The sequence below is a fragment of the Lathamus discolor genome, chromosome 15, assembly GCF_037157495.1.
Source record: "Lathamus discolor isolate bLatDis1 chromosome 15, bLatDis1.hap1, whole genome shotgun sequence".
NCBI classification, from domain to species: Eukaryota; Metazoa; Chordata; class Aves; order Psittaciformes; family Psittacidae; genus Lathamus; species Lathamus discolor.
Genome location: NC_088898.1, coordinates 8,340,239 through 8,368,057, shown reverse-complemented (window position 1 = coordinate 8,368,057; position 27,819 = coordinate 8,340,239). Strand labels below are relative to the sequence as shown.

Here is a 27,819-nt window from a genome sequence, read left to right as displayed (position 1 = left end):
GAGATGAAGCATGGGAGTAAAAGCCATGTGCTGCTTCTCTGTTTAGATGCAGCTTTGTCACTGGTGCCGCAGTATTAGGTAGTATTATTTCTCTTAGGGACCCCAGTTCTAGGAATTATATGATTAATTATGTGGATCTGGGGACAGAGAGCAATACTAACTCTTAGTTCATGTCAATTTGGGGTTGGCTATCCCCACACCTTAGCAAGACTAGCCCTAGGAGCTGTGCACAGGAGTAGATTCTTCTCCCTGACAGGCTCTCCTTACCTGTTCACTGTGTTCAGTTGAGGGCTTCTATATTACACTAGAGTCATTTACCTGCACATAAATTTGCCAACGTGTGTTTGACCCTGAACTGCAGCAACTGGTTGGGCTTCTAAACATCTCTAATACTCAAATATATCAAGAACCAGCATTTCCTCTTGTAGCTACTACACAGAGGATTGGAATACTTACCATTCTCCATCTTCCTCCATGAAAACCCTCGCATGCACATATAATAATGTGTGATAATCAAATAATAATAGAGCCAACAAAACAAGTGAAAACAAGTGAGAAGAAGAAAACTCTCTTCATTTCCTGGCTGCATCTATTAGATGCGTTCATCTGCTGTCGCTAAGCATCCATTCATGTGCCTCCTGTTTGATATGCATAGGCAGGATGTAAACAGTTATTGTAATAGGGCTCGGCAGCAAATTCTGCTTGGACAGAAAACTTTGAATGCATCTGCTTTTCCAAGTTTTCATTGAGGTGACTGCATTAATTTCCATGAATCTGATGCTATCTTGTTCTTAGCAAGCAAATATTTTGGTCAGTATGGCGTCCTAGATCTAGATGGCTGGGCTTGATATTCACTTGTTTAAACCTTGCTGGAAAGTTTCAGTGCCTTAGAGAAGGGGAGAGCACCAATTCTGAATTTCAAGTAAGCAGGTACGATTTGATCTGAAAACAGACACTTTTCCTTGAAAGGAATGACGGATTTTGGCTGGGTTTGATTTGCACGTTGAACTGGTGCTGGCCCTGTGGAGAATTGTCTGGTTTTCAGTAGTAATCTTTAGATTTGGAATCCGCTTCCCTGGAATATCATGCTGTAGGAATGAATTCCTCCTGAGCTCTGAACTTTATAAGCTGGAATTTCCCCAGTACTTGGCATATTAGAGAGCAGAAAAGTCTAGATTTTCCATTACCCTGCACTTTGGGGAGTCATGTGCATCGGTGTCTAAGGTGTCACATATGCTATCGTTCCTAATTAATGGTGTTTTGAACCAATTCACGCTCATTTTGTCTTGATGTCAGGGGCTGCATAAGGTGTAAGGATCTGGCTTAGATTTTCACAAGCCTGTAAATGTGATTCCATAATTAGTTTTGACATTCATGGCTCTTTGTAGGATTTGTGTGCAAGAGTCTGCAGACCAAAAGCTTTAACCCAAGAGTCATCCCCTGTGTAACTCCTTTCAGCCAGTGGAGTTACATCAGGGTTGCGTTTGGCTCCCAGATTGGAAAAGTAAAAAGAGAAAGTTTGCTCATAGCCTTTCCCACATGATGCTCCTTGTGATTCCTCTTACCTCCAAGTCCTTGCTGGTAAAAGGAAATGTTTGTCCATAAGCCTACAGTTTTTTCCACCATGGCAGCCTGTGATGAAATTGTATAGCTGCTAATTTGAGTAAAAAGCAGTCCTAATTGTGGAAACTTGGCTTTCAAAGCCCTGTCCTCATCCAGGCCCAAGTGCTAATGCAGGAACAGAGAACTGAAAGATTATTATTGCAGGGACTTCTATCCTGACTGCTGGTGGATGCGTCTGAAAAGCAGCTGCACAATAAGAATTGTACATTTTGATTTCCCTGTACCTTTTATTCTGGGTTCTTGCTTTTTATATGCATATTTATATATAATATTTAGGCAAGCTGAGTTAGACCCTTCAACCGCTGTTAATTAGGCAGCTGAGAAATGAAGTAAGGAGGCAGTGTCGTACCAATAGTGCAGGTGGGTGAAGTGAGACAGAGAGGGAAGTTATTCACAACCTGCCCAAATTTATTCTTCACCAGTGTTACAGATCATGCAAGGAAGAGGAGGGCAGCTCTGCCTCCCTCTTCTGTATTCCACCCCATTGCCACATTTCACTCTTCAGATGTTTTCAGCAGGTGCATCCCTTTCTGTACTGTCTACGAGTTCAATCATTCACTGTCTCTTCGTAGGGGTGGCTCTGGGCCATGTTGAAATGGATACAAGTTTTACCAGCGATGTCATTCCCAGTCCCCCCCGCTGACAATCCCCACTTCCACCTAATTAAGCCAACAGAAAGTCGACTTTCAAATAGATCCCTGCCAACAAACAGGAGATGCTAAGCTGAGGAGCAGCTGAGCGTGTGTCATCCCTACCACCAACAGTCTGGGAGGGCTGTGAGAGTAAATTTACAGTCCCGGTGTCCTCACTGAGGATCCAAAATAGCTTCTGCCTGAGGAACACAGTGCCCTTCGCAGAGCAGTGCTGAAATAACCCGCGCGATGGGGGACGGGTAACATTCGTGTAGCTGATTATAATAATTGATGTTAATTGTAATAATTGACTCAATCCATACTTACCTGGGTAGCTTAAAGATTGCACTGGCTGTTACTCACATTGTTTGCCTAAAACTTCAGGCCTTTCCTAGGTGCATTTAAGCATTAAGATTATTAATTCCTTTTGTTTTGAGTGGGCAGTTTCCTTAAATCAGAACAATGAATTCTGAATCATAAGCAACTTACTGGGATGAATAACCACAGTTTCTAGGTTGTACACAGTTCCACATGTTGTGACCCTGAGGAATGTAGGGCTGAACTGTGTGAGATGCATCCTCAGCTGATAGAAATCAGCTTAATGTTATGGAAGATATTGGAGTTACTCCGGTCTACATCAGCTTAAACCCTGATCTTGGGAATGTATTAACGAAAATATTTGTGACTCAGTGTTTAACTGGGCTTTCCTGTTCAACCGCTCCTGCTGATAGCACTTGATTGACAGTAGCTAGTATTAGATGTATTGTGTAGGTGAAGTAAGGCTGGTGTTGGGCAGCGAAGTGCCTTTCTTAATGCCATGTCATGCTATCTGATGATGTGGAGCCATAAGGTGCTCCAGTTCAGAAGGATCCATGCAGTGGTGCCGAAGCTGCCAGGTATCTAATCCAGGATTATGGACATGTTCTTTTCTGTATGTTCATAACCCACCCCTTTTCCAGGCTTGCAATGATCTGAGCTGTGATGCACCTCCAAAAGCAGGTCCTTGCATACAAAGCTGTGCTTCACAAAGCATTTCTACCTGATGTTCTTAGAGCCTGTGACTTTGCCCTCTCCTCACCAGTAAGCCCACGGCCTTCACAATCACAGAATCCCAGACTGCTTTGGGTTGGAAGGGACCTTAAAGCTCCTCCAGCTCCAGCCCCTGCCACGGGCAGGGACCCCTTCCACTGGAGCAGCTTGCTCCAAGCCCCTGTGTCCAGCCTGGCCTTGAGCACTGCCAGGGATGGGGCAGCCACAGCTTCTCTGGGCACCCTGTGCCAGCGCCTCAGCACCCTCAGAAGGAAGATAAAAACCTGAAGATGCTACAAGTTCCAGCAATAAATCCATGGCGGGAGCAGAAACAGATCTGATCTCTCCTGAGGCCAGTTTCCCTGCTCTAACCACTAAGCAATATGTATTTTCTTTTGTCATGGTTTGATCCAGTTGTAGTGCAGGGGAGAAAAAAGAAATCTAGTTGAGCATGTTTTCACAGGTTGCTGTTGTTTTGTGTTGGATGGAGGGCTCACAGATGCCATCTACACAGGCTGTTAGCCCAAACCTACAGAAGGTCAGCGTCAGAAAACACTTTTGTCAGTGCTTTGAGAAAAGACGGTTAAGTGGAACTGAATTCTAAGTTTTATTGCTTTTAATATAGTCGAATAAGCAGCTCATTCAGCTGTTACTAAGTTGGTGTGTTTTCCTGTTTTCCTGGCCTCCTAGAGAAGTGGGATCAGCATGCGAACTCTGTGCAGAAGGAAGAGTCCTGGTGCAATATGCCTTCAGCGCCTCCTCTCCGATGCCCTGCGATCCCTCGGGACACTGGAGCCCTCGGGAAGCAGAAGGTGAGTCACAGGGCTGGGGATAAAGATGTGGTGGAGGAGAAGATGGGACAGAACAAAAGGAGACCCCCAAAGATAGTGGGAAAATCTGGGGGAGAGTGACTGTTTATGCAGAACCAGAGGACGGATGACTGCGCTGTGCCCTGAGGTAATGCTGCTGGCTGAAATACCTGTGTTTTGGCTCCCATGTCCTGACCCTGCCCATGAATTAAATGAATTCCGGGAGCTGAACCTGAATTTCAGAAAGCAGCACAGTGCCAAGATATGCTGACCATTCACAGCTGCCAGATGAATCCCTCAGGGGAGTCGTTTACTCCTACTCCAACTCCAAAAGTGAAGAGTTGCAAGAAATGCATTGCACTGGGTCTGATTTCTGCTGCCTTCATTTGTGTTCAGTAGCAGTGGCTGCACCAGCAGACAGGCTGAATGGAGCTTGCCCTTTGGGCAAGTACTCTGCAGCATCAACACAGGCGGCTGTATCAAGCCCTGTCTAGTTCAGGGTGTTTTATGAGTCATTCTTACTGTGTTGGAGGGAGAACAGTCTGCAGGGCTGGTTGTACAACGCCATTAGATGTCCATCATGAAGTCTTCTCCCATTACGTAAGCAGGTGGATGTGGTAGAGCATGCTTAAGGTGATACCAGGTAGAGCTCAGTAATCACAGATTATGGTTTGAAAAGAGCATAATGTCATTTCAATCTGTCCGTCACAAGCTATTCCTTTGGGAACAGCACACTTCACCGTAAGCACACAGGTGGGCTCACTGAACTCAAAGGCCAATCCCTTGATTTTGAAAACTCATTATAGAGATACCTCCTTACATTAAGGGCTTCTCTGTTCTGCATCTGGAGTAGTTGGGAGTTATTCTATAAGGACAATTATTTGTAGGCTAATATGGTGATATATGTAGTGACTGCATTCAGGAGCCATCCCTAAGGGTCCTAAAGTCAGCACGTGCAGCAAGCTGCATCCCTGCCACCTGATGGAGCAAGATGTGTGGGCAAGCGTTCGCTTCCTTGCTCACCCATCTCCAAGGGTGGGAACCCAACAGAGGTTTCAGTTCACTCCAACATTTGGAGAGGGACTTTTGACAAGAGCATGTAGGGACAGGACAAGGGGGAATGGCTTTAAACTGAATGAATGTAGATTTAGATAGGACGTAAGGAAGATCTTCCCTGTGAGGGTGCTGAGGCGCTGGCACAGGGTGCCCAGAGAAGCTGCGGCTGCCGCATCCCTGGCAGTGCTCAAGGCCAGGTTGGACACAGGGGCTTGGAGCAAGCTGCTCCAGTGGAAGGGGTCCCTGCCCATGGCAGGAGGCTGTAACTGGATGAGCTTTAAGGTCCCTTCCAACCCAAAGTGTTCTATGAGTCTATGACATCCGAGGGGCAAGGGTACCAGGTATGGCACAGAGCACACCTGCCCTCTTGTTCAAGAGCTCCATCCTGGGAAGCAGTGCTGTGGCTACAAGTGTGACTGGATTAAGAAGTAAACAGGATTAGCTAAATTTGGATCACTCACAGTAGTAGTGCGGGGTGGAAGGTGGAATTTCTACTTAGCCAAGGATTACAAGACTTTGAAACCTGGCTTCGTTTGGAACAAAACCTGAAACTTCTGAAAGTCTCCATGAAGGAAAATTAAAAACAAAAAGTGTTTGAGGCTGGCCAAAACGTTTTGTTTAGCTCATAAAATTCCTCTTTCATGAACTTTGGTTAAATTATGACATTTTAAAATATCCCTTTTTAGTATATAATCTAGGGCAAAAGCAACTTTTAATATCCAACTGAAAAGTGTTTCAAAGGGCAAAAGTGAAACAATTTCTTCCCAAAATGTCAAAACACAATATTCCAATATTGTTAGAACTTTCTTCCCATTTTCTCAAAATAAAATTTTGGCCAGATAACCCGAATTTGTCAGTGTGTTTTGCTTTTGAGAGAACTTCATATTCCATTGAGATATGCAGTTCTGTCAAAATCTCTCCAATGAGCTCTGATTTGAAACCTTCCACATCTCACACGTCTTGCCAGCAGCATCATTCCTAGAGAAACTGAGCTGCTCTAAGATTTATTACTCAGCTGCATTTTGCATTTAATTTCCTCTTCTTACAGTGTGTGCCTGCATGTTCTTAACTCTGAAGGGTGCAGCCTGATCCTTATCTGTCTCCTACAATTGTCGTGGTGCCATTGCTCTGGAAAGAAAATTTGGGAACCCTATCCCCTTACTATGTTAATAGTTGTCTCCACTTTAGGGTAGAAAAAGTACCAAGTGTATGGTATTTGTTGCTCTCTAATTTTCTGTCATCACTACCACACTCCCTGACATTCAGGATCTTTGCCTATTCGCACTTGGTCTGAGTTACAAATAGCACAGTTAGATCATTGTCTGGCTTCTTTAATTGTCTATCTGTGAGTACTCAAGCATGCAAGCTTTAAATCCACTTTCTGCAAGCTTTCATGTGTGTAAATCTCCACTGCTTGAGTGTTCATGGAAAGTGAATACAAAAGAGGCATGAGCATGGCCAAAATGAACTCATTTTACAATTTGAGACGACACTCCTGGAAAATGTTTCGTAGTACTCCAGCTCCTTACCAGAAATCCACACTTCTCACATGTCTCCGGAGCAGCTCTGAACCTGGTTGGTCTGATTTCATTTTCCTGAGGCCTCATGGTGGTGGTGCTGCTCAGTTACTCCAGGTAGCTGACACCAGCTGTGGTCTGGACTACGTGTGAGCCATGCCTATTGCAGAATGCATCCTTCCTAATGTCCAGTTTCCACCTGAGCGTGATGGTGTCGAACCCTCTGGGATGAGATATTTTATGACTCTTTCTCAGCCAGTCATGCCCCTCACATGAGGGCTGTTTGTTCCTTGGCAGTGGTTGTGGGAAGGCACCGGAGATGGGGCAGTTCTGGTCTACTCTTTACCTTCGCATGGAGCAGGAAAGCTCTAATTTACCTGGATTCTCAGCAGCAGCACCAGATAGGCAAACGAACATTACAACACTGCCACAATGCAGTCAAAGGGGATTTTTATATAAGAAAGGTGGTTCTGGCTCCAACCCAAGTAAGTGTCTTTGCTTTCTGTGCAATATATGCATATATCAGTCAATTCCTGCTGCCTAGCTCACTACTGACTAAAAGAAGTGTGATAATGTAATGCAAAATGTTGCTCCCTTCGGCTGCTGAAGCGCCCTGCCCTTCCCAGTAGCCAGTGTTTCACTTGGGAGTGATTCATTCTGTATTTGCAAGTGGAATTGTCTCAGTTGGACATTAGAGTCTTGCTCTTTAACCAGGAGATGGGGTTTGGCTTCTCCTCACAAACCTCACATTCACATGTTGTGTTAGGCAAAGCATGATGTTGTGTGAGATGCTCTTCTATGACGGATCTTGCTGGCGACCTCATAAGCCAAAGGGTTTTCAGAACCTATTCTTTTCGCAAACAAAATTTTTTGTAATATTCATAGTATTTACCAGTCTCTAGGAATCTGAAATTACATGGATTAGGTTTTCATCCTCTTCCACAATTAAATGGTTGTTTCTTACCCAGGTCTAAGTGTTTGATGATAGTTAAGAAAGGGTCTCTATCTCAACTTCACTGAATTTTTTAATCTATGGATGGCTACAATCAAGCTCCCATTTTGGGTTGTTAAACGCCCTGGAGGCTGAGTCCCGTTCATGTAACTCCAGTGATCACAGCCTGATCTACCAGGATGTGTAGGTTCATTCACTGTATAAGTCTTACAGAAGCGTTGAACCTGCAGAGGTGAAATTGCAGGAACTCTGGCGGTTCAGAAACAAACTGGGCTGTGGGCCATCAATCAGCTCTACTTTGCCATCTGCAAGATGACAGCAATAAGATTCATGGATCTTTCCAAAGCCTTCTGAGATACCAGGGTTAAAAAACACCTTCTGATTATACAGTGTGTGCCAGGGGGAAAGCTTGAGCTGAAACGGACCTCTGGCTTTCTTCACAGTATATGGATGCTGAGGTATCTCCAGATCCTGAGGTTAGTGGCATTCCCACTGCTCTGTGGCATGTGCAGTGGAGAGGAGGGAGATGCGATAAGTGAGGGTGAGGGAGAAGCATTAAAAGCTGTGCATCTGCAGGACAACTGGTAGGATCGCTGGGATGACTGCCTGAGACACCAGGAAATCTATTCTGCATCTGGGTTCATTTGGTCTGAACAGGAGAATTCCCTGCACCATTTATCCTTGACAAAAGAGGCACATTTCTAACACTTCATTGGATCACAGACAATAAGAATAACCTTCACACATTGCCCTTTTCTCTTCAAATTAGTAGTGATGTCCTGTTTGTTCGTGTTTGCCCAGTGCTTTATCTTGCTTTCTTCCTCAGTTGCAAACAGCTGTGCTCTCTTTTTTCCCCTCTGCCTTCTCCATTTCTCCCTTCTCATTACCTTTCTTTATCTTTACTTTTCCCTTTCTTCTTTTCTGTACTTTGCCTTCTCCCCCTCCTGCTTGCTCCCTTTTTGTATGATTATTTGGGAAGGAAGAGGGAATTCATAGCTCTCACTGGATTCTGTTACCAACTGTTCCACCCATCTGACCTCTCTGGATCTTGCAGTCCATGACTCGATGCCAAATTGTAATGTTACCATAGTATTTGGGAACCCAGCAAGCATTGTGGCTTTCATTAGTTTTTAGTAATACCTCCCATGCAGTTGAACATAGCCAACGGTGAGAAAGTGCCTGTTTCATTACACCGAGTGCAAAGAGACAGCTCAGTCCTGTGCTCCATGTCCCTCCAAAAAAAAGGGGTCTTACACAACATGATAGATGAGCCTGTAAATGGCATAGGAGTTGTCCCTCAACAGCACAGTGCAACAGCTGCTTGGAATCAACAAAAGCTCTTTTCTTGTCTTTGTTATAGAGAACAAGGTTGTATTTTAGAGTGAGAGGCAAGGGAATAAGTAGGAGCATCGAGGTGAACCGAAGGCAGAGTGACTGTATTTGTCAGGTAAAGTACCAAGTAGAAGGAGTAGAAAATATTGTTTGGCACAGAAGAAAGCACTAGAAATAGCAAATACAGGACCAGATGCACTGGCACGATGTATTGTGGAGTGTTCAGTCCAGCTGGGCACTTAAGCTGAGTTTGCATGTCTCACCCAGCCAGGAGACATTAGAGTTACATTCCTCCTCTCCATGCTAGCCATGCCTGTTCTGCTTAAGTAAATAGTTTCCTTGACAGATTTGCTCTTCTGCCACCATTTTGTCTTTGAATACCGATGTCCAGTGGTAAACCCATAGCTTTAAAAGCCCTGTCTTTGCTTCTTCCTTTCCAGGGCACCCTGATGTTGAGCAGCCTTGTAAATCCAGTGTCAGAACATGGAGTCCCAACTCAGCAGTCAACCAACACACGGTGCCGCCGGCCTGTCCCGAGCCTCAGGGCTGCTACCTGCAGCTGGAATTCCACTATCCCCTGACTCCAGAGTCCCTCACAGTCTGGGTGACATTTGTTTCCCCAGACTGGGACTCCAGCGGGGCAGTGAATGACATCAAGTTGCTCACCATCAGTGGCAAGAACATTTCTCTCGGGCCACAGAACGTCTTCTGTGACATCCCATTGACCATAAAGCTGGATGCTGGACAAGTGGGAGAGGAGGTGTATGGGATCCAGATCTACACTCTGGATGAGCACCTGGAAATTGATGCTGCCATGCTGAGCTCTGTCCCTCAGAGCACGCTGTGTGCGGACTGCAGACCCATCCAGTACAAAGTGGTTCGGGACCCTCCTTTCCAGTCTGGATCTCCAGTTGTCATCTCAAACCTCAGCAGGAGATTTGTTGACACGTAAGTACTGCTTCCCAGAGACCTGAATAGACTTGTTCAGGGAAAAACAATAGCCTCTTCTGCTCATTCGTCTAATGTCCAGCACTGATGTTTGGATAGACATACCAAGTGTCACCAAGAGAGGATGTTCTCTTAGTTTTCCTGGGGGAGCAGGATCATCACACTCAGGTGAAATAGCCTGAGATTTCACAGATAGTTTTTGAGATATTTCTGTGCAGAGACATAAAATTCAGGCTTTCCTTAACTGGAACGGATATTGCAAAGTACCTGAGCTATGATCATAGAATCATAGAATAGTTCGGGTTGGAAAGGACCTTAAGATCATCCAGTTCCAACCCCCTGCCATGGGCAGGGATGTCTCACACTAAACCATACCACCCAGGGCTTTATCCAGCCTGGCCTTGAACACTGCCAGGGATGGAGCATTCACAACCTCCCTGGGCAACCCATTCCAGTGCCTCACCACCTTAACAGGAAAGAATTTCCTCCTTATATCCAATCATAACTTCCCCTGTTTCAGTTTTAACCCATTACCCCTTGTCCTGTCACTACAGTCCCTGACGAAGAGTCCCTCCCCAGCATCCCTATAGGCCCCCTTCAGATACTGGAAGGCTGCTATGAGGTCTCCAAGCAGCCTTTTCTTCTCCAGGCTGAACAGCCCGGAGAAGAGAAGTTTGCATGGCGACCTCATAGCATGATAAGTTAAATGTTTAAGAAAACCTAAATCAGGACCTCCAGAGCAACATAGAATCATTTCTGTAGAAATCTTTTGAAAATAATATTTTGATGTAGAAGGAGGGAGGATGGCTGTCAGTGCTGGAGCACCAATTCAATGCTAAAGAAAGAGGGCAACAAAATACACTCTCAGTTCCAGTCTATAAATGTATTTAATCCACTTTCATTTTCTGCTTTCTTGTGTTGCTAAAACAAATTGTGTGGCGTGAGATCATTCTGACCTAGTAAACATGCCAAATACACTAGTTTGTGGCAGTAGGAATGGAGTTTCATCACAGATGCAGTTATGCATCAAGGGATGCATGATTGTTGAGGAAAGTCCAACTTCCAAATATTTACTGATTTCAAGGAGATCCATGATCTACCCATAAGCATTCTGCAGCAGCAAGAAAAAACATCCTCTGCTTAACATGATTCCCTGGAAATGATTCACTCATCTGTGGCAACAACATGAAACTCTCTTGAAAAATGAAACCCAGATAAAAGGAAACCTGCTAAGAAAACTGCACTCTAATTTAGAGAAGATGATCTAATTAGTAGAGCTAATACCAAGGAAGCATACATCATTATGGTCTTCTAAAGCATATTTAAATATAATAAAAATGAGTAATTAACAATTCAGTAATCATGAGCTCCCAGCCCATTCATGGCCCAATTATACAGCTCAGAAGATGCAAATTGCCCCTATGGATTTAAAAATGCAAGGTAGCTAACAATAGAGACTATAAAAACAGAAACCCAGGACATCACTGAGATTACTCATGTGCTGAAAGTTAAGCATGTGCTGAAGTGCTTTCTTGGGTTGTAGCCTTATTCCAACAATTGCTGGCACTTAACATGAGATGAATATTGGCATTTTGGAAACACGGAAAATGGTGAATTTTCCCATGGTTTTGCTGTGAAAGCATCTTTGCCTGAAACCTGGCCCACTCTCCTTGGAAAATGGGACTGGTTTGGGTTGAAATATTTGCATACCTTAGCACAAGTTCCCACAGAAACAGGTCCAATTTCGAGTTCATAACAAAATGTGAGAGAAAAGAAAAAGCCCAAAATAGAGCCTGTGTTCTGAGTTCTGTTTCTTGGGCTTTTATTATGATTTTGTGTGTCACTTACAGGTAGCTGAAGTGAAAGGGTGCTCTAAGAGTTAAACCAGCAGCCAGGGAGTAATGACAGTTTCCATTGGATAAATCACAAGGGGTAACAGTACCGTACTTGTCTTGTGTCTCACCTAGTTACATCGCCAGCTAAAAAGCACACATAGCATTGAAGTTAGTCTTTCTGGGCTCCACCTGTGATCGGTAGCTCCAGTCTAGCTGGCCTCAGGTCATCTGTGTCTTTCCAGGGACTACAGGGAGAATCCTGCCAGTAAGCTTCAACAAGACACATGGAAAGTGAAATCTTGATTTAGTCACAGGGTAAAGAGATGCGGATTCTTAAGCGCTTGTGATTGGTTTTTTGTTCAGGACTTATGCATGCATTGGAAAGTTTGAAAGGTGAGATGAGTTTTGGCATCCTAATACACAGATGTGCCCAACACTGATCCAGATCCTGTGGGCTGGGGGATATCACGCAGATTCATAGGTTGCTAGTGTATGTACAGGCTGCTGCTGGGCCATACCTTGAGATTCAGTAAACTCATTGGATCTCGCTGTGGAGTTGTGGTTCTGTGAGAGAGGCAGAATGCCCCATCCCTGGCAGTGCTCAAGGCCAGGTTGGACACAGGGGCTTGGAGCAAGCTGCTCCAGTGGAAGGGGTCCCTGCCTGTGGCAGGGGTTGGAACTGGATGAACTTTAAGGTCCCTTCCAACCCAAACCGTTCTATGAATTTTCACTAGCATCTTGTACAAAGAGTAGCTATAGTCCTTATACTTTGTAAGCAGGAAGGGAAGATGCTTCTGGGGAGTCAGGGACAGAGGTGTTGGGCAGTGCTCCTATGTATATATAATGCAGTCTGCCTGCTTGTCTCATTCTGTACAGCTGTAGTTCAGCATATCTGTGCAACCAGACTTTTCAGCCCCTTTATCTCTCTGTAAGCCCCAAGCTTGTTATCCCTCCTTTATGCTTTTTCATGTTTTCCATGTTAAATGACACCCCCACAAGTTCTATGGAAGATTATTTTGAAGGCAGTCGCATATCTTCACTCTTGCCTCCTCTGACCTTGATCTTCACTTTCTCTCTTTCTCCCAAAGAAAATATTTGCTTGCACTGTTATCTGTGAGCAAGATCCTTTCCCCAGGTGTGGAATGCTGAAAGAAAAATTAATTTATCCTACCTTCCTCCCATCAAAGAGAAGGAACTTCTCTTTAAGCTGAGAGACAGCCTTTAATGGTTAGCCCTTGCCTAGTCAGCACTGGGCGCTCCACAGGGGAGAGTAAATAACTATAATAGTGGAAACCTGTTTATTAAGAAATACAAAATAATGGCAGACCTTTTGTTCTCAAGCTGAATTTTCTTCACAGCTCTTGGCTGAAGCTAAGGGACAGGACCATATCCTTGGCCCTTACAGAAACCAGGCAAGATAGACTCAATTCCACTGAGTATGATCAACCAGAATTGCTGGTATCTGTGATACAAAATGAGAGTCAGAGCCTAGGAAGAGAGCAGAAAGCTAAATAAATCGGTGGCGGGGGGGAAGAGGTCAGGCCAGGTGCAGCACAGAACTGCTGAGTCTTCACACTACAGCGAGTGATAAGGAGGGAGCCTCATCTGCAAGTCTCAAAGTCTCAGCTCACAATTTAATCCCAAGTGTGGGTTGTGCTTGTACGTAGAGGGTTGCACTCTGGCTGTTCTCTAGAAATAATGTGCAAGATAGTCACAATGGAGAACGTGGTAATGGCTTTGCCCTCCCTTTGCCCTTACTGTAGCGCTTTTACACTCACATGGCTGCAGTTGGAAGGTAATCACTGCTCTTGCATTCGTTTGTAGCAAACACTGATTTTCTCAAAAGAACTCAGCAGGAAGTGAGTGCCCACAATGAGATGCTGTGCTGAGGATGTCACAGGTCAGTCCCACGGCGGGGGAGCAGCCCATGTTCCCCATTGCACTGTCGGGAGCCAAATATACAAGGTGTGAGCAGCCGGGCGTGCTGGTGAGATCTGTGCTCTCCCCTCTGGCAGGCCAAGCCAAGAGACACTGAGGTTGGGTTTGGAAAGTTGTCAGAATAACTGGAAAAGTTTCTAAGAATTGGGAATTTTCCCAACTCTTCTGCCACAGACTTTGTAGGAAACCTTAAAATGTAGTGGACGAGGATGGATCAGGTCATCTTTGTGGTGTTAACCTGTAGGCTTTTTACAAGACAAAGGGATGGACTGAAATGACCTTAGAAGGAATCTCAGCATGAAGCCCTGATATGGATTTCGGTTTTGCAGAGCTGAGCATCGTTGAGACACGAGTGTGCTGTCCTGTGCTATATTCATCTGAGCCATTCCTACACTGACTAGAGCTTTAGTATCAAAGTGGCACCTAGAGATACTGCTTGAAAAGAAACAAAAAAGAGAGACTGAGAGAAAAACTTCATTTTGTCATACAGGGAATATGGTTTTCTTCTCAGTTTGGGGGTATTTTAAAGAGGTTTTCTGTGGCTGGACCTTTTCTGTTGCTTGATAATGGTTGGAGGGGACTGGTTGTCATCTGTGTCCAGTTGTTTAATGAAATACAATAATTTCATGTATTTTATTAGAATCAGGAGTTCCATTTCTCTTAAACTGTGGTTTAACTGTACCCAAGAGTGCAGATATCACTTGGGGTTCTTGGAGTGTTTGCAAAACGACTGAGAGATTGCCATCATCAAGTTTGCAGGTAGTTGGAGAGTGGTTGTGGCATGTTCAGGGGTCCTTAGCACATCGTGTACTTCATCTGAAACAACTGCTTGTTTCAAAGTTTGCTTTATTGATGCTGTTGCCCTTGTTACTGGTCTCCAGTCAGAAAGGCGTATGGGTGACTTGTCAGAAACTCCAGATGATGAGTATTTGAAGAAGGTGGCAAACAGTTCTTAGTCTGAAGGCTCTTACAAGTATGAACAAGCAGAAAAGCTGGAGGATCTTTAGTGGCTATTTATAAAGAGCAGTAATTCATTACAGCCAAATATTGGTGTGCCTTTCAGCCCCTGAACTCAATAGGAAGATGGAGGTTACAGGATAGGGGCCCAGCTGAAAAGAGGGCTGGAAAAATATGATGATCAGAACGATGATGGGTAAACCTAAGTCCCTGCTGAATGCAACACTAAAATTTCATGGTGACATCTGTCGTTATTATGGCATTCCTTCCTTCATCTTGAAGATCTATTTCTCTATTTTCTGAAGGTCTACCAGCCAGAGGAATGTATGATCTAAAGCAGCTGAAATGAATTGCCAGATCCATCTGTCATGAAGATAATTAACACCATATTTCCACCCAAACAAGATACAGATCACTGGGTGGATGTCTCCCAACACCAAAAGCTGAATCCCATATTATCACCATCTTCTGCTTACCCCTCCTCCATGGTTGCCATGCCAAACCTCTCTTGATATGCCAAGAAATATTGGAGAGTATCAAAGATAGGCCTGAAATGTTAAGAAAGCACTTTACATATCCAGATTTATCTGCAAGAGCTGCTAGGTTGTCCGTGCGATAACAGCATGCTGCACATCTGGATTCCCAACAGGCTTCAGAACTGTATACGGCATTCCAGATGTCCTTGTGCACGAATACTTACCCAGCTACCCTGGAAATGCCTTGCCTTGATGCGTGCAAGGACCTCATGTGCTTTTCTTGTGCATACATCCCACTGACGGTTCATAGTTGTCTTCCAGTTGATAAATACAACCAACTGCTGCTTCTGCTCTCACTTGCGAGGAAGAGCTCCAGGCTTAATCTGAATGTATTGATCCTAACACACACAGCACTGTCTTATAACAGCATACGAACCATTTTGAGACATCCAGTCCTGAAAATTAGTAATTTCTACGTTATAACTACATCCTTTTCTGCATCGACTGAGCCTATTTACTTGGACTTTTGAGGATTGGATCTTTATTTGCAGGAAATATTTGTGAGTTGAGCTCAAAGTGATAACTGAAAGACAATTATCTGTTTTCATTCAAATTTCTCTTTCAATTCAATCTATTACAGCTACTAGAAATAAGTGCAAAATAGTGTTATTTCTTGTTGAGTCCCTGTGGATGTCTGGTCTCATGCCTGGAACCAGAGACCTGCCATTATGAAAGGCATTTGTTCTCTAGTCTGCATCTAGGATGTTTCTTTCCCATAATTACACAATTCTCTGTATTATTTCTCTTTAGTAATGTATTAGAGATCCCCATCTGTATCCGTATGAAAGTTCCCAGCTCATCTCCATTCAAAACACTTCTATCCAAATTGAGCAGGAACAGATTTAATTCTTATTAACTCTTTCTTGCTCTTGCCTATGAGCTTTCCTATCATTAGTTTGCAGTGCTGCATGGCCAAAGCTATTTTGAGCTTTCCCACGAAGCAATAACCCTTCTGTCCCACCAGGTTTCTCTTACCCCTGTAATTTCCCATTTCAGGTACACTGCTAGTTCTTGCCTAGTTCTTCATCCATAGTCCTCATACTCAGGAGTAAATGTTTCAGCTCTTCCTCTCTAACCCTGGTTTCCCAGCTGGATTAGTGGCTGTGCTGTCCCTGTCTAAAAGCCTCCATGTGTCAGTGGAGCTTTGAGTGTATTGGAGCTGCCTGTGGTTGGTTTGGGCAAAGTTTATTATTCAGGTGATGTAGGACAGTGTAGCAATCCCAGAGCTCAATGGAGGTGCTGGCGATCCCCTGCAAGAAGCACTTCATGTCTCTCTGAGGCCGTGTCTGGCCTTGGATGCATTGTCAGCTGCTTCCAGCCAGTATTGATTGCCCTGTTTCTGCTTAATGACCCAAGGAATTTCCCATGATGAAAAAACAGGAAAATATGGGATGATTTCTTGTCCCTCACCTTCCCTTCCAACAGTGGGAAACTGGTTGTAGGCTCATTTGACACCAGCAAAGGTGAAGTGCTGGTAGGAGGAGAGTCATCCATCCACTCAGCACTGTCTTCTCTGCCAACTTTCCCTTGAGGCTTGTGTGGCAGTGGGGATGACTGATTCTGCTCTCTGTGCCTGAGCATGTTCCCCTGCTCTACTCCAAGGGCCAGGAAGCGGAACACTGCTTCTTTTCCATCTGCTCTTCTTCCATCTTTCCTTCACATACCTTGTGCTGCTAAATACCAGCTAGCAGTTGTTATTTACAGTGGTCAGTAGTGTGCGGTGCATTTTACAGGAGAAATACTCCAGGTGCCTTCCTTCAGAATTAAATGTTAGAGGCTAGCAGTGCCACTGCTCCCATGGGTTATACGTCTCCACTTGCCTGATGTGACTTGACAGCTGGAAGCCACATTCTGATGGCTTTCCTTCTTTCTTGCTTTCTTCATTAAAGGTGCCAGGTTATCTCTGTGAGAGAATAAAACCTGCTTCCTGACCCCACACACTGAACAGATAGAGCAATTCTTTCCCTCACCACCCTCTGCCAAATTGCCTTAACCCTGCCCTGGAGAAGAGAAAGAACAATTTGTCTGTCTGTGCCCATTCAGTAGGCAGCTTTTCTGCTCAGCCTGTGCAGAGATGCCATTTGGTGCCAGCTGTAGTGATAGATTTGTGATCCCTCGCTGTTGCGGTTCCTTATGTAATGCTGTAACTATAGCTGGCACTCGACACAGTCTGTAGCTCCTGTTCTGGCTCGGCTGCACATGATGCAAGAAGAAGGTAGTAAGGGCGGGTTTGTATCTTTATGGCTTTGTGATCCTGAGACAGGGCGGCCCATTTTCAGCCTGGGTGTAGCTTTGAAGGCTGGGATTGCTCTGAATAACCCCCAGCTGCCTCTCAATGAAATGATTCGAGAGCATGGGAAGAGCCAGGAAAGAGGGACTGCCCCATTTGGGGAATGACACTTGGCTTCGGCTCTGCCAGCTCTGCTCCAGCCAGGGACTCCCTTGGGACTGCTGCTGCATTGGATTCATTTCTCCAGCGCACCTCTTGGGCAATACACAGAGAGATCACACCCATAGACTACAACTCAGCCACACGCAAGTGTCCCTGAAAAGTGAATATTTACAGCTCCCCTATTATTAATCAAATAGGTACTATTAGAAATTGATATATTTAATCACTCCCAGCCAGGGTGCAATTTGAACTCACGACCTAGAAGTAGTAGTAGAGTTTTCAGCTGCAGGGGAAAAGATAGAAGGTCAAACAGGACTTTTCCTGCTGGGCAAAATAATTTATTGCAGGTGAAACAGTCTCAGCTATGTGGTAAATTAGGCTGTGCATTATCTCATGGATAATAATTTCTCTCTGATGTTTTGCCTTCTTGCGTGCATCTTTATTTTGGGCTCTAAATAAGATAAGAAGCCCCAGAAATCTCCCAGGAATAACAAATGCATTTTCTTTGCTTGATTGAGGAAAGAAATATTGGACAGACATGTGTTATGCAACAACTTAAAAATAACTCTCTTGTAAGACTTGGAGTGAGCCTCAAATACCACAGGAGCAGCAGCAATGTGTTACCTACCTTTTTATCAGCAGTGTCAGCCAGCACAGCTCTTTTCAGCTACTTTTACTAAACTATTGGCCTGATCATTTCCTGGGCATTGTCTTTTAATATCTTTTCCTAGGAAATAAATACCAAGCCTCTGTTAAATTTGCTCAAACAGGCAAGGAGTTGAAAACAACGCTGCAGGAAGACTGAAATACCTGTGCTTCCTTAGTACCTTGTTTGGGTACAGCAACAGAAGGCAGAAGCCTTTTAGGTATATCATTGCATGGCATGCAGTGTGCTGAGCACACTGCAGGCCCTTTGTGTGATTGCTTCACCCAAACTTGATCTTAGTCTTTCTGGCCAGGATCTTAAATGTATGGTGGCATTGGATGTCTCCATGCTGATGCCCCAATTTCAGCATCTTCCTGGAGCTTATTGTGATAGGAAGGGAAAGGTGGAAATAAAGCTCAAATTGTACCCCAGGGAGGGTGCCTGGAATTGGATACCCCAAATGATCAGCCACTACTAAAATTACTGGCCCGGAGAGCTCAGTGCAGCAAACCAGATCATTTACTCACAGTGGTACAGGGTTATACAAAATGTAAGACCAGTTGCAGATGTAATGACAATAGAGGAAATTAGCTCATGATGGGATTTTAGCAAGAGGCTAGTGGAAATATATTCAGTAATGTTCGGTTATTAAACCATTAAAGATCCCACCGGAGACCAGCGAGTAGGATTTCTCATAATCTGAAGTGGCTTAAGGCAAAACACAGGGCCCCTACGGAGGGAAATGACAAAATGTTCCTTTGGAATAGTCACCTCACCTCTTTGCCCATCTCTGTGGGCTCTGCTGTGTGGCGTGTTTGATGGCACATATATTTCTCACACATACGTGTAACCATATAGGTCCTTCCCTCCTAGGAGCAGCTCCTCAAGATGCTGCATTCCCCATGCCCTCACCCTCCATAGTGGAGTTCTGGCAAGGAGGGATGGTGGAGGTGAAACCAGAGAAAACTGCAAACATCTGTGTTCGCTTGGGGCCCAACCTAAGCCCTACTGAAAATGCACATAATAACTTCCACTGGCTGCAGGAGCCTTTGGATCAGGCACTGCGAAAGTCTGCTCCCATGGCTCTGTTTACCATTTTGGTGGGATTACATGGAAACGGGAGGGGTTTAAGTTCAGAAAATCAGGTCTTGGCTCAGGCCCATCGAAGGGAAATCCTAGAGGTCAGGTCTGGATTCAGAGCTGAAGGACGTTATTCTGCCCAGCTGGTGACATTGGGCAGAGCCTTCTGCCCATGGGGAGAGCTGAACATGATGAATGGTGGAGGGTAACAACCAAAGTGCTCCCAGCCCCAGTGATGAACGATCAACATCCAGACGCTGAGAGGTGGTTGTTGGGGTCCCAGCCCTGTGTAGGGTGTGCATCAGGCACCTCTGGATTGAACCAGCATCAGTGCCTGCATGGATGCTGCCACTGCCGTTCCTTCACGAAGGAGCCACAGCATGACTGGGATGTTGTTAATGGTGTGAGTAATCAGACAGTGCTCACCGAGAGGCACGATGCAACAGGCAAAGGTTCACCAGTGACGATGATGGCCTTTAAAGCAATTAACCTGTCCTAACCTGCCTGTCAGTCGCAGTACCGTTTCCTCCCTGCTATACCAGTATGCCAAAGCACCATGCTCATGGGGTGGATACTGGCAGCATTCCCTTGAAATCAATAGAGAAATGCTGGCTTTTACTGGTTGGAAATCGGCCTTTCTGCATTTCCCTCCTCAGTCAAAACATAGCAGGCTTCCCTCTGTGGTGGCTGCATCTGAGGCTCATGTTGAGAAGCACTCCAGTCTCAGCTTAGGGTCTGATCGCAGCGATGAAGAAGCAAACACAACAGATTTCCCCCTCCTTCTCTGCTTCTAATAGCAACCAGGTGCTCTGACACTTAACCTGTGTGCTGCCGTGAAATTGCCTGCCTAGTACAGACACCCACATGAGGCCCTGGGCCTCAAGGATTTACTTTATCCTAGGATTTTTAACCCAGTCTCATTTAGATCCTGCATTTTTATCATCCACCTTAAAAACTGGTAATTGTTGTTGCTTAAACATTAAAGTACAAAACTGTCTCTTGACATTTAATTTATTTTCTTTTGAGAGAAAAAAACCCAAGAAATACCTTTAAGGTCTTAGCTGCAAACTTTGGTTTTTATTAAATGTGCTACTGTGTCTTAAATTGGTACCAGGGCAAATACTTGGATGATTATATCAAATGCTGGAGTTAATCAGTTGCATATATACCTAGATGTTTGCTACTTTAAAAGCTTACGGTTACGGCACGAAGGACACGAGAGCAGTCTGTGTGAAAGCCAAATGTTCAAAACCAAATGTGTGTAAGGTCCTAAACAGGACCTGGGTTTCAGGGCAGAGGGCTCCAGGCAGGCATGTGGTCCTGTGCTATGGCATCTTGTGCAGGCATGGAGCTGGTCTGAGCAGCAAATACACGCATTTGCAACACTGCCGAGCTGCAGTGGTTTAAACCTGGAGTGTTTTGCTGAGGTCTCTAAAGTTACATGAGGTTTATGCCAGCCAAGTGACAGCAGAGCTGTAGACTTAATTGCCTGGTTTGATTTTGTGGGGATTATGAAAGTTGGTGGTGACTGCTTCATAGTATTTCATGGAGCAAAGCATATTTTCCTTTTTCTAATAGATTGGATCCCCAAACCTATGACTTCAATTTCAAATATGTGGGGTCTCCATGGTATTGTGTGAGTGGGTAAGGCGGTTGGTTTAGGTGTTAGCAGAAATACAGTCAGAAAGAAAAGTTGAGTTTGGGCATTATCTTGAAGCCACTGCTTTAAATGGTGAGCCTCTGGGCTTCAGAAAGCCCAGACACCTGATGGCACAAAACATACCCCACCGAGTGTTCAGCTGAGATTATCTATTCAGGTCATTGGTGGCTCCAGTGTTCCTCCTTGGAAATACACGGTTGAGGTTCAAGCTGAGTTTGGGAGCAGAAATCCACTGTACAGTCCCCACTCTCCCTTTTAGCCCATGAGAGGTCATTTAGTACTTCACTTACCTGATTCTGATTTGCTTGTAACCAAATACATCATAAAAGAGCACAGAGCAAACCCACCACCCTGGGTGGGACCTATCTCATCGTGGATAGACAGAAAAGCCTCTGCAAGGCTGCTTGCTTGGCATTTATGTCTTCTGAGTCAGCTTGGAGTCTGGGACAGAGGCAGGAGACTGGTTTTGAGGCCTTTGCACCTGCCATGGTGCTGGGTTTATCCAAACAGCCAGAGATTGGACCGCAGCTGGAAAAACAGCCCATCACATGAGGCTGGGATGCTGATGTTCTTTTGTTTACAGCATCCCACCCCTCCTCTCTCCTGAGTGCCGAGCTGGGCAGGAATTCTCTTCATTATCTTCTGCCATGCTTCTCATGCCATTTTTATTAAAAGAAGGAGAAGCAAGGCAAAGGAGGAGGGGATGTGCAAGAGGAGATGAAGGAAGAAACCCAACATACTTGTACAGTCGGTGGCAGCGCTGGAAAAAGGATGGGAGTTGGGGAGCAGATCTATTCGAGTTGTCCCAAAGCAGCCTCATCCCCTGGGTTACTCTTCATCAGTTGTTTTTGGAGCACTTGAGGATGGGGAAGCCTGCAAACACCATGGTGGCACTGCTGAGAGGTAAACCCCAGTGCAGCTGAATGACCCTAAGTAGCAGAGTTAGATCCTCCGATGTGGAAGCATTGAGAGCCACTTTGGTGCCCAGGACTGGGAGGCTCTAAACAAGTCTGTTTCATCGACTTAGTGGATATCTGGGGTAGTTCAGGACCTCTGCAAATGGTATTGGGTGTTTAGGTCGTTGTGAGCAGCACATGAGGATGGACTGGACAGCTCCAGGCTGCACAGGAGGGGACAAGAGATGATGAGATCCTCAGTGTGTGGTTGTATTCAGGTCACCCTGAGCAGCTGATCCAAAGCATTGCAACAAGTGAAGATGTGGGGTCACTGGTTTATGCTGCCAGCAGATTTCCTGTTTTGCTCCACATGGTTTCCTTGCTGGAGAAGAAGAGCAAAGGTGACAGTGTTAGAGGGAAGCAAAGACATTGCTGACATATCGGGCTTATTCTGGGCTGCGGAGAGCTGTCCAGGAAACATCTTTTGGCTCAAGAGTTTGGAGACCATTTAAGATCAAAGAAAGATGGTTTCTTCATGAGGACATTGAGGTGTGGAATTTGCCTGTTTTACATGATGCTGCTTGTGACAGCCATGGTTTAATAGTGATTCCTAAGATCATGTCATCTTATCCTTAAATAACAGGATTGCTTTCTGACTGTTCATGTTTTTCTGGGGCAGAAACTGGGATCAGCCTTAAGGATATTTTCAATTGTGTTGGAAACAAGTCTTTGCTGTATAAAACCCCTCCCTGCTGTTACCTGTATTAAGAAAAACATACATATGCTATTGTAGTAGGGAGAGAGGCATGGGATGTTTGCTTTTCCTCGATGCTTCCACTGCATCTCAACTGTGCTGTGTCCTCAGATGCTGAAGCTCTGTAGTGAGCACAGAGCAGATGTGGTTGCAGGTCTGCTGGCAGTCTAGGGCATGCGTGTTGCTTCTGTAAATTCAATGATCCTTTAAAGCCACCTCGGTCTGAATAGAAAACAACTTCCCAGAGGTATAATTCTTCCCATAAGTTTTACAGGAACACCCAAACTGAAAGCAGAGATCCCTTGCCCGGGGGACTCTGCAAGATGAACTCAACTGCTCAGCTTCCCCAGCAAAACCAGGAAAAGAATTAGAGAGTTTTATATATCTGACCCTGGATCTGCCACTTGCTACAGCAGACAGGGAAGCTGCCCCCTTGGTGTTTCACATGGCACATCCTAATTCCCCCTCTACACAGAGGACTTGAGTCATTGCTTTTTAATAAGACTGCCGCCCCACAGCGGAAGCTGCTGCCATCAATGCGGCTTACTCAGTTCTCAGAAAGGTCATTAAAAGACCATAGATATAAATTTAAAAGAGTGTTTGTTCACATCCTTAATGTTGAAGATGTTCTTCTCTCTCACTTCCTTAAGAAGCATCGTGTGAAGCCGCCGCGCATCCGACCTGCCTGACAGCAGAGTGGAAAGAGCAGGTTATTGCTGTTAGTGTGCCCTCAGCTCCAAGAAAAGGCAGGAGAGAAAATAAATGGTCAAAAATCCCACTTTTATCATCACTTGGAGCACAGCTGGACTTGCTGACATCTCCAGATACAGTCTGTAATATCGACCTCAGTGCCCTATAACTATATAGGAAAGAATAAATTCTTTTGTTGTTTTTTTTCCACCCCTTCATTCCTGCATTCCTTCCTCCCTCCCTCACTATGGTACTGGATTACTGCCCGAAGTATTGCATGTATCATCCCTTTAGCAGCTATATTTTTCCGAAATGTGGGTACTGTGAAGGAATGTTAAAGCTCTCTGTGTCTGCCGATATGATATGTTTAACAGTCCAGGAGGATAGAAGTATCTCAGGTTCCAGTTGTTGGGATGTGAAATGCCACATCCAGCTCAGTCAGCTTTTTGCCACTAGTTGCATCAGGCCAGGGTGAGCTGGAAACGTGGTAGCTTGAGTTTTTAGTGTCTAAGGTGGCTTTCTGGTGCTCCAGTCCAGGCACATCTCCAGCTATGTGAAGGGCACATGTCCCATCTCCTCCAGGCATGGCTGGTGCTGCCCTGGGTGTGACAGCCTGGGGCTTCTCTGCCATCCCCGGCATGGGGAACATTGTGAAGCTCCAGGTAGCTCTGACTGGGCTGTCTGAAAGGAGAACCGGGATGAGGATGGGAAGGATTGGCCCTGTGGACTAGAGATCTGGCTCACAGTCCTGCCATTGCTTTATAAGGACCGTATGTCTCCAGGCATTTGTCTTCCCTTTCTCTGTATTTTACCCAAGACAAGGATATTCCATTCATAGCTCATGGGGTATTGCGAGCATAAATAACTTAATAGCTATTTCATACCCAGACTGTGTAAAAGTAAGGGAAGCCAAGCTGTACAAATACCTAAATGTATGTGTAAGGAGTCAGATATTGTGTTCACCTTCTTTTTTTTTTTGGAGAAGAAATTGCCTTTTTCTTGTGTGTCTAAACTGTAAGTATCATTTGCCTAGCATGATATACCCATTTCCATTTCTGAGCAGCAGGCTGCAGTTGGAAATCTCGCCTCCCCAGCATATGGCAGGTGACAGGATCAGACCAAAGCCCAGAGCTGCGCAGCCAGCAGTCACCATTCAGTGTCCACAGGGTCCTCTCCCCATATGAAGCTTTTCCTTCACAACCCATACAATTAAACAGACCAGAGCTCTCCCCACCTAATAACTTTCATTTCCAGTTTTCTGTCTTATTCACCCACATACACATTCATCTCCAGTCACCTAATAATTCATAAACACCATATGCTCTCCCGTGCTTTATTTAGTACTATGTCTTCTTCCATTATGTTCTGCCAACTTCCCGCCCTGTACATAAACAAATGTGAACTTTTCCTGTTTTCCATTTGCTTACATGTACACACAGGCATACACAAACACTCCCACAGACTGGAGCTCACTCGCAGAGGCACACTCTGCTGTGAGCTCAGTTCCTGCCCATCACCTGTGGGTATCGCTGGAAATCACACCAAAAATCAGCATCTGCACACTACTGTTTTGCCCTCGCACGTGTCATCTCAGCGCATCAGAAAGCAGCAGGGATTGATTGATTTTGTAGCTGTTACAGCTGCCCGAGCTGTTCCTTTGTTAACAGCCTTTTCTAAGAATTGAACCTTTTTGTGGTTAGCAGATTCCCCAGTGACAAAATCCGTGTTTCTGCAAGGAGATTTGTTAATCTTAAATATTCCACCCCTAACCATTCTATGATTTTATGAATTGTTTTGAGAAAGAACATGAGAAGTAACTCTTGAATAATCAAAGCTTGCCTCTGCTTTGATTTCGTGAGGTTATAGCAGAAGTTTGAAATCTTCATAAGTGGATGTATCGGGGAGTGAAATCTCAGTATTGTACACCAGTGGGTGTTCAGCCGCTTAAGTTACTTCTTATAATTTTGTATTCATTTTTTGTCTAAACCAGTTGTTTTAAACAGGTCCCAAGGGCAGAAGTTTGACATTTTTCACTTTGAATAGACACTCTTAACCAGTATCTGGGTAGAAGTCTCCCCAGTCTGTGGGTGAATTAAGATGCTGTTTGTGCTATGTGAACTCTCCAATTTAGCTAATAGGAGCCACAGACTATTGCTGACAGGAATCAGGTGAAGCAGCAATGAGAAAGCCAGTTCTGGTTTTATTCCGCTGCGTTTCTCTCCCCATTTCACTACCATGTGTGGTAACACAGAATCAAATCCCCGTCCTGTTCATGTGCAGTGCATTCAATGACAGTTATTTCGCAGGCATAGTATCCATGAGGAATGGCTCTGTTGTGAAATATCACGTGTGATATGGGAGTTTAAGTCATGCTTGTTAATTTAATGAATGTTGTAAGGAGATCCTTATTTCCCAAACTTGAAGGTTTCAGTAACTACAGTCCATTGATACCTACTTCAGTGGCTTTGTTGCTGGGTGTAGTAGATACATCTCTTCGTAGCACACACTTCATTAATACGTGCTTTTTGACCAAGTTCCTGTGACAAAAAGGCTTGTATATTGCTGTCAGTAATTGGGGCAATATGAGCGTGGTAAGTGGAGGACTGGCGTGGGTTGGGAAAGAGCTGGGTTGTGTTATGGGCTCTGCAATTAGCCTGATTGATGACTCTGAGCAAATCATTTTGCCTTCACCACTCCATAGCTTTACAAATCGGCACAATGGGGATGATGGTAATGAGTTTCTTTGTGGAACGTTTTGAGTTCGGATAATGCAAAAGGCATTGTAAAAGAGCTAAACATTTATATTAGGCTTATATTATTTCTGTATTGCACATATAAAAATGATTCCTCATTTACAGATGCACAGGATTGAGGTAATTATGGCTTTGCATAAATATGTAACAGTTTGCTAATTCGTTCTGCGAATATTTCAATGTTAATCCCAGGATCCAGTGCTGCGGATCCTAGTTTTTGCACTCTCCTGGAGAGGAAGAAAGTTGTTTAACTTTATTGTTTAAATACCTGTCTGCAAAGTGGATATCTTACTTATCACCGAAACATCCCCAGCCCAATTCTGACTTAAATCAATAGGCAACTTCCCACTGGCTCCAGCTGCAGTTAGATTGAGCGCAGGGCTGTTCAGGAAGCAATCGGTGTTCATGGAGTATTTTAACTTCCTTAACTAAACTATGCAGACTTTAGGTAAGGCTGTCCCTGACATGGAGAAGTGGGAGCAGAAATAGCCAAGGCTAAACACATTGAAGCTCAGGGCTGGTTTCTCAAATGCTGTTACTGTTCCCACCATGTGTGGTGAGCATTGATGCACTGCCATGTTGTCAGTGCAGCACCATCTTTATAGTGGGTACAGATGTAAGCAGCAATACCCAACCCGAAATTAATCCTGTCAAAATGAGGTAGGAACATTCTGAGGACCTGATTGAAACTAAAACTTGCTTCTTTTGGCAGCCAACCCCCATTTCAGTATCTCCCTCCCTGCCCTTTTCTACTGCCTTTGTTGTCCCAATCACTTAGTGTTTCCTTCTGTCCTGCAGGGAGCTGACTGATAGCACCACGTACACGTACCAGGTCGTCATTGTTTCTGGAAGGGAGGAGAGCGAGCCTTCCCCAGAGCTTGTCTATATCTCTGGAAGTGGATACTGTGGAGACGGGATTATCCAAATGTAAGTCTGGACAGAGCAAACAGATAAATCTGGGCACATCTACTCAGCCAGAATCTGAGACTAGAAAGGAATTGACAACCTCTGATGTCTCCTCGGTTGAGGCCAGCTCTCATCTGTACGTAATGACTCATGTGCCTGATGATTACCAGGATGATGACACTTAATTGGAACTTAGGCCCTGCTATCCTGGCACCAGGAGATACAGACAGAGATACAGATAATGGAGTCCAGACAGCAGGATCGATATGGACATAACACTATATGCTGTTTATGCTGTTTGTTTGTGTATCTCTATCTTTATACATGCATATGACATTTCCTATACAGAGCCTAAGTAAGCACTGGAAAAATTCAGATAGCCTTTGATGCTGTTCTTACCCATGGAGTCCCAAGTGTCTGGCAGCTGGTGGACAGGGTAAAACCCTGCCCTGTGTTGGTCCAGGTTCCTGGTGCAACCTCTTGTTTGAACACCGGAGGTGGGATGCATTTGGCCTCTTTGGAGGTGATAGATTTGGCCTCTGAGCTGGGAATTGCATGTTCTCAACCAGCTCCTCCCTCTTACCACTGCCCCCAGACCACTGAAAACATAAAAGAAAATCATTTACAACTGTGTTAGGGTTTTTTCTTTTGCTGTGTTGGCCCTGAAGGCACCTGCTTCAAAGCTTCCTGGCATTAGGTAATTCAATTATTTAAACTATGGAAGTAACAACAAGCAAGTACTCAGTCCAGCCATTGCTTTAAATAATGCCGATCAGCAATCAGTACCATTCTGTCAGACGATATACCTGGCAGCAAGTATTTGCAGGATGAGGTCCAACAGGCAAGGAAATCGGAGGGAATAACCGAACAACATATGA

At 44.8% G+C, this 27,819-nt stretch overlaps 1 protein-coding gene across 2 annotated transcripts in view; it reads left to right on the top strand.

The window, feature by feature from the left end:
- Positions 1–27,819, top strand: part of PAPPA (pappalysin 1) — a 181,638-nt gene that overhangs the window by 65,610 nt on the left and 88,209 nt on the right. For both annotated transcript variants that reach the window (XM_065695845.1, XM_065695844.1), the window contains exons 6-8: positions 3,975–4,096; positions 9,391–9,898; positions 26,834–26,962. In XM_065695845.1, the coding sequence (XP_065551917.1) occupies positions 3,975–4,096; positions 9,391–9,898; positions 26,834–26,962 (759 nt within the window). The remainder of the gene's footprint in view (positions 1–3,974; positions 4,097–9,390; positions 9,899–26,833; positions 26,963–27,819) is intronic.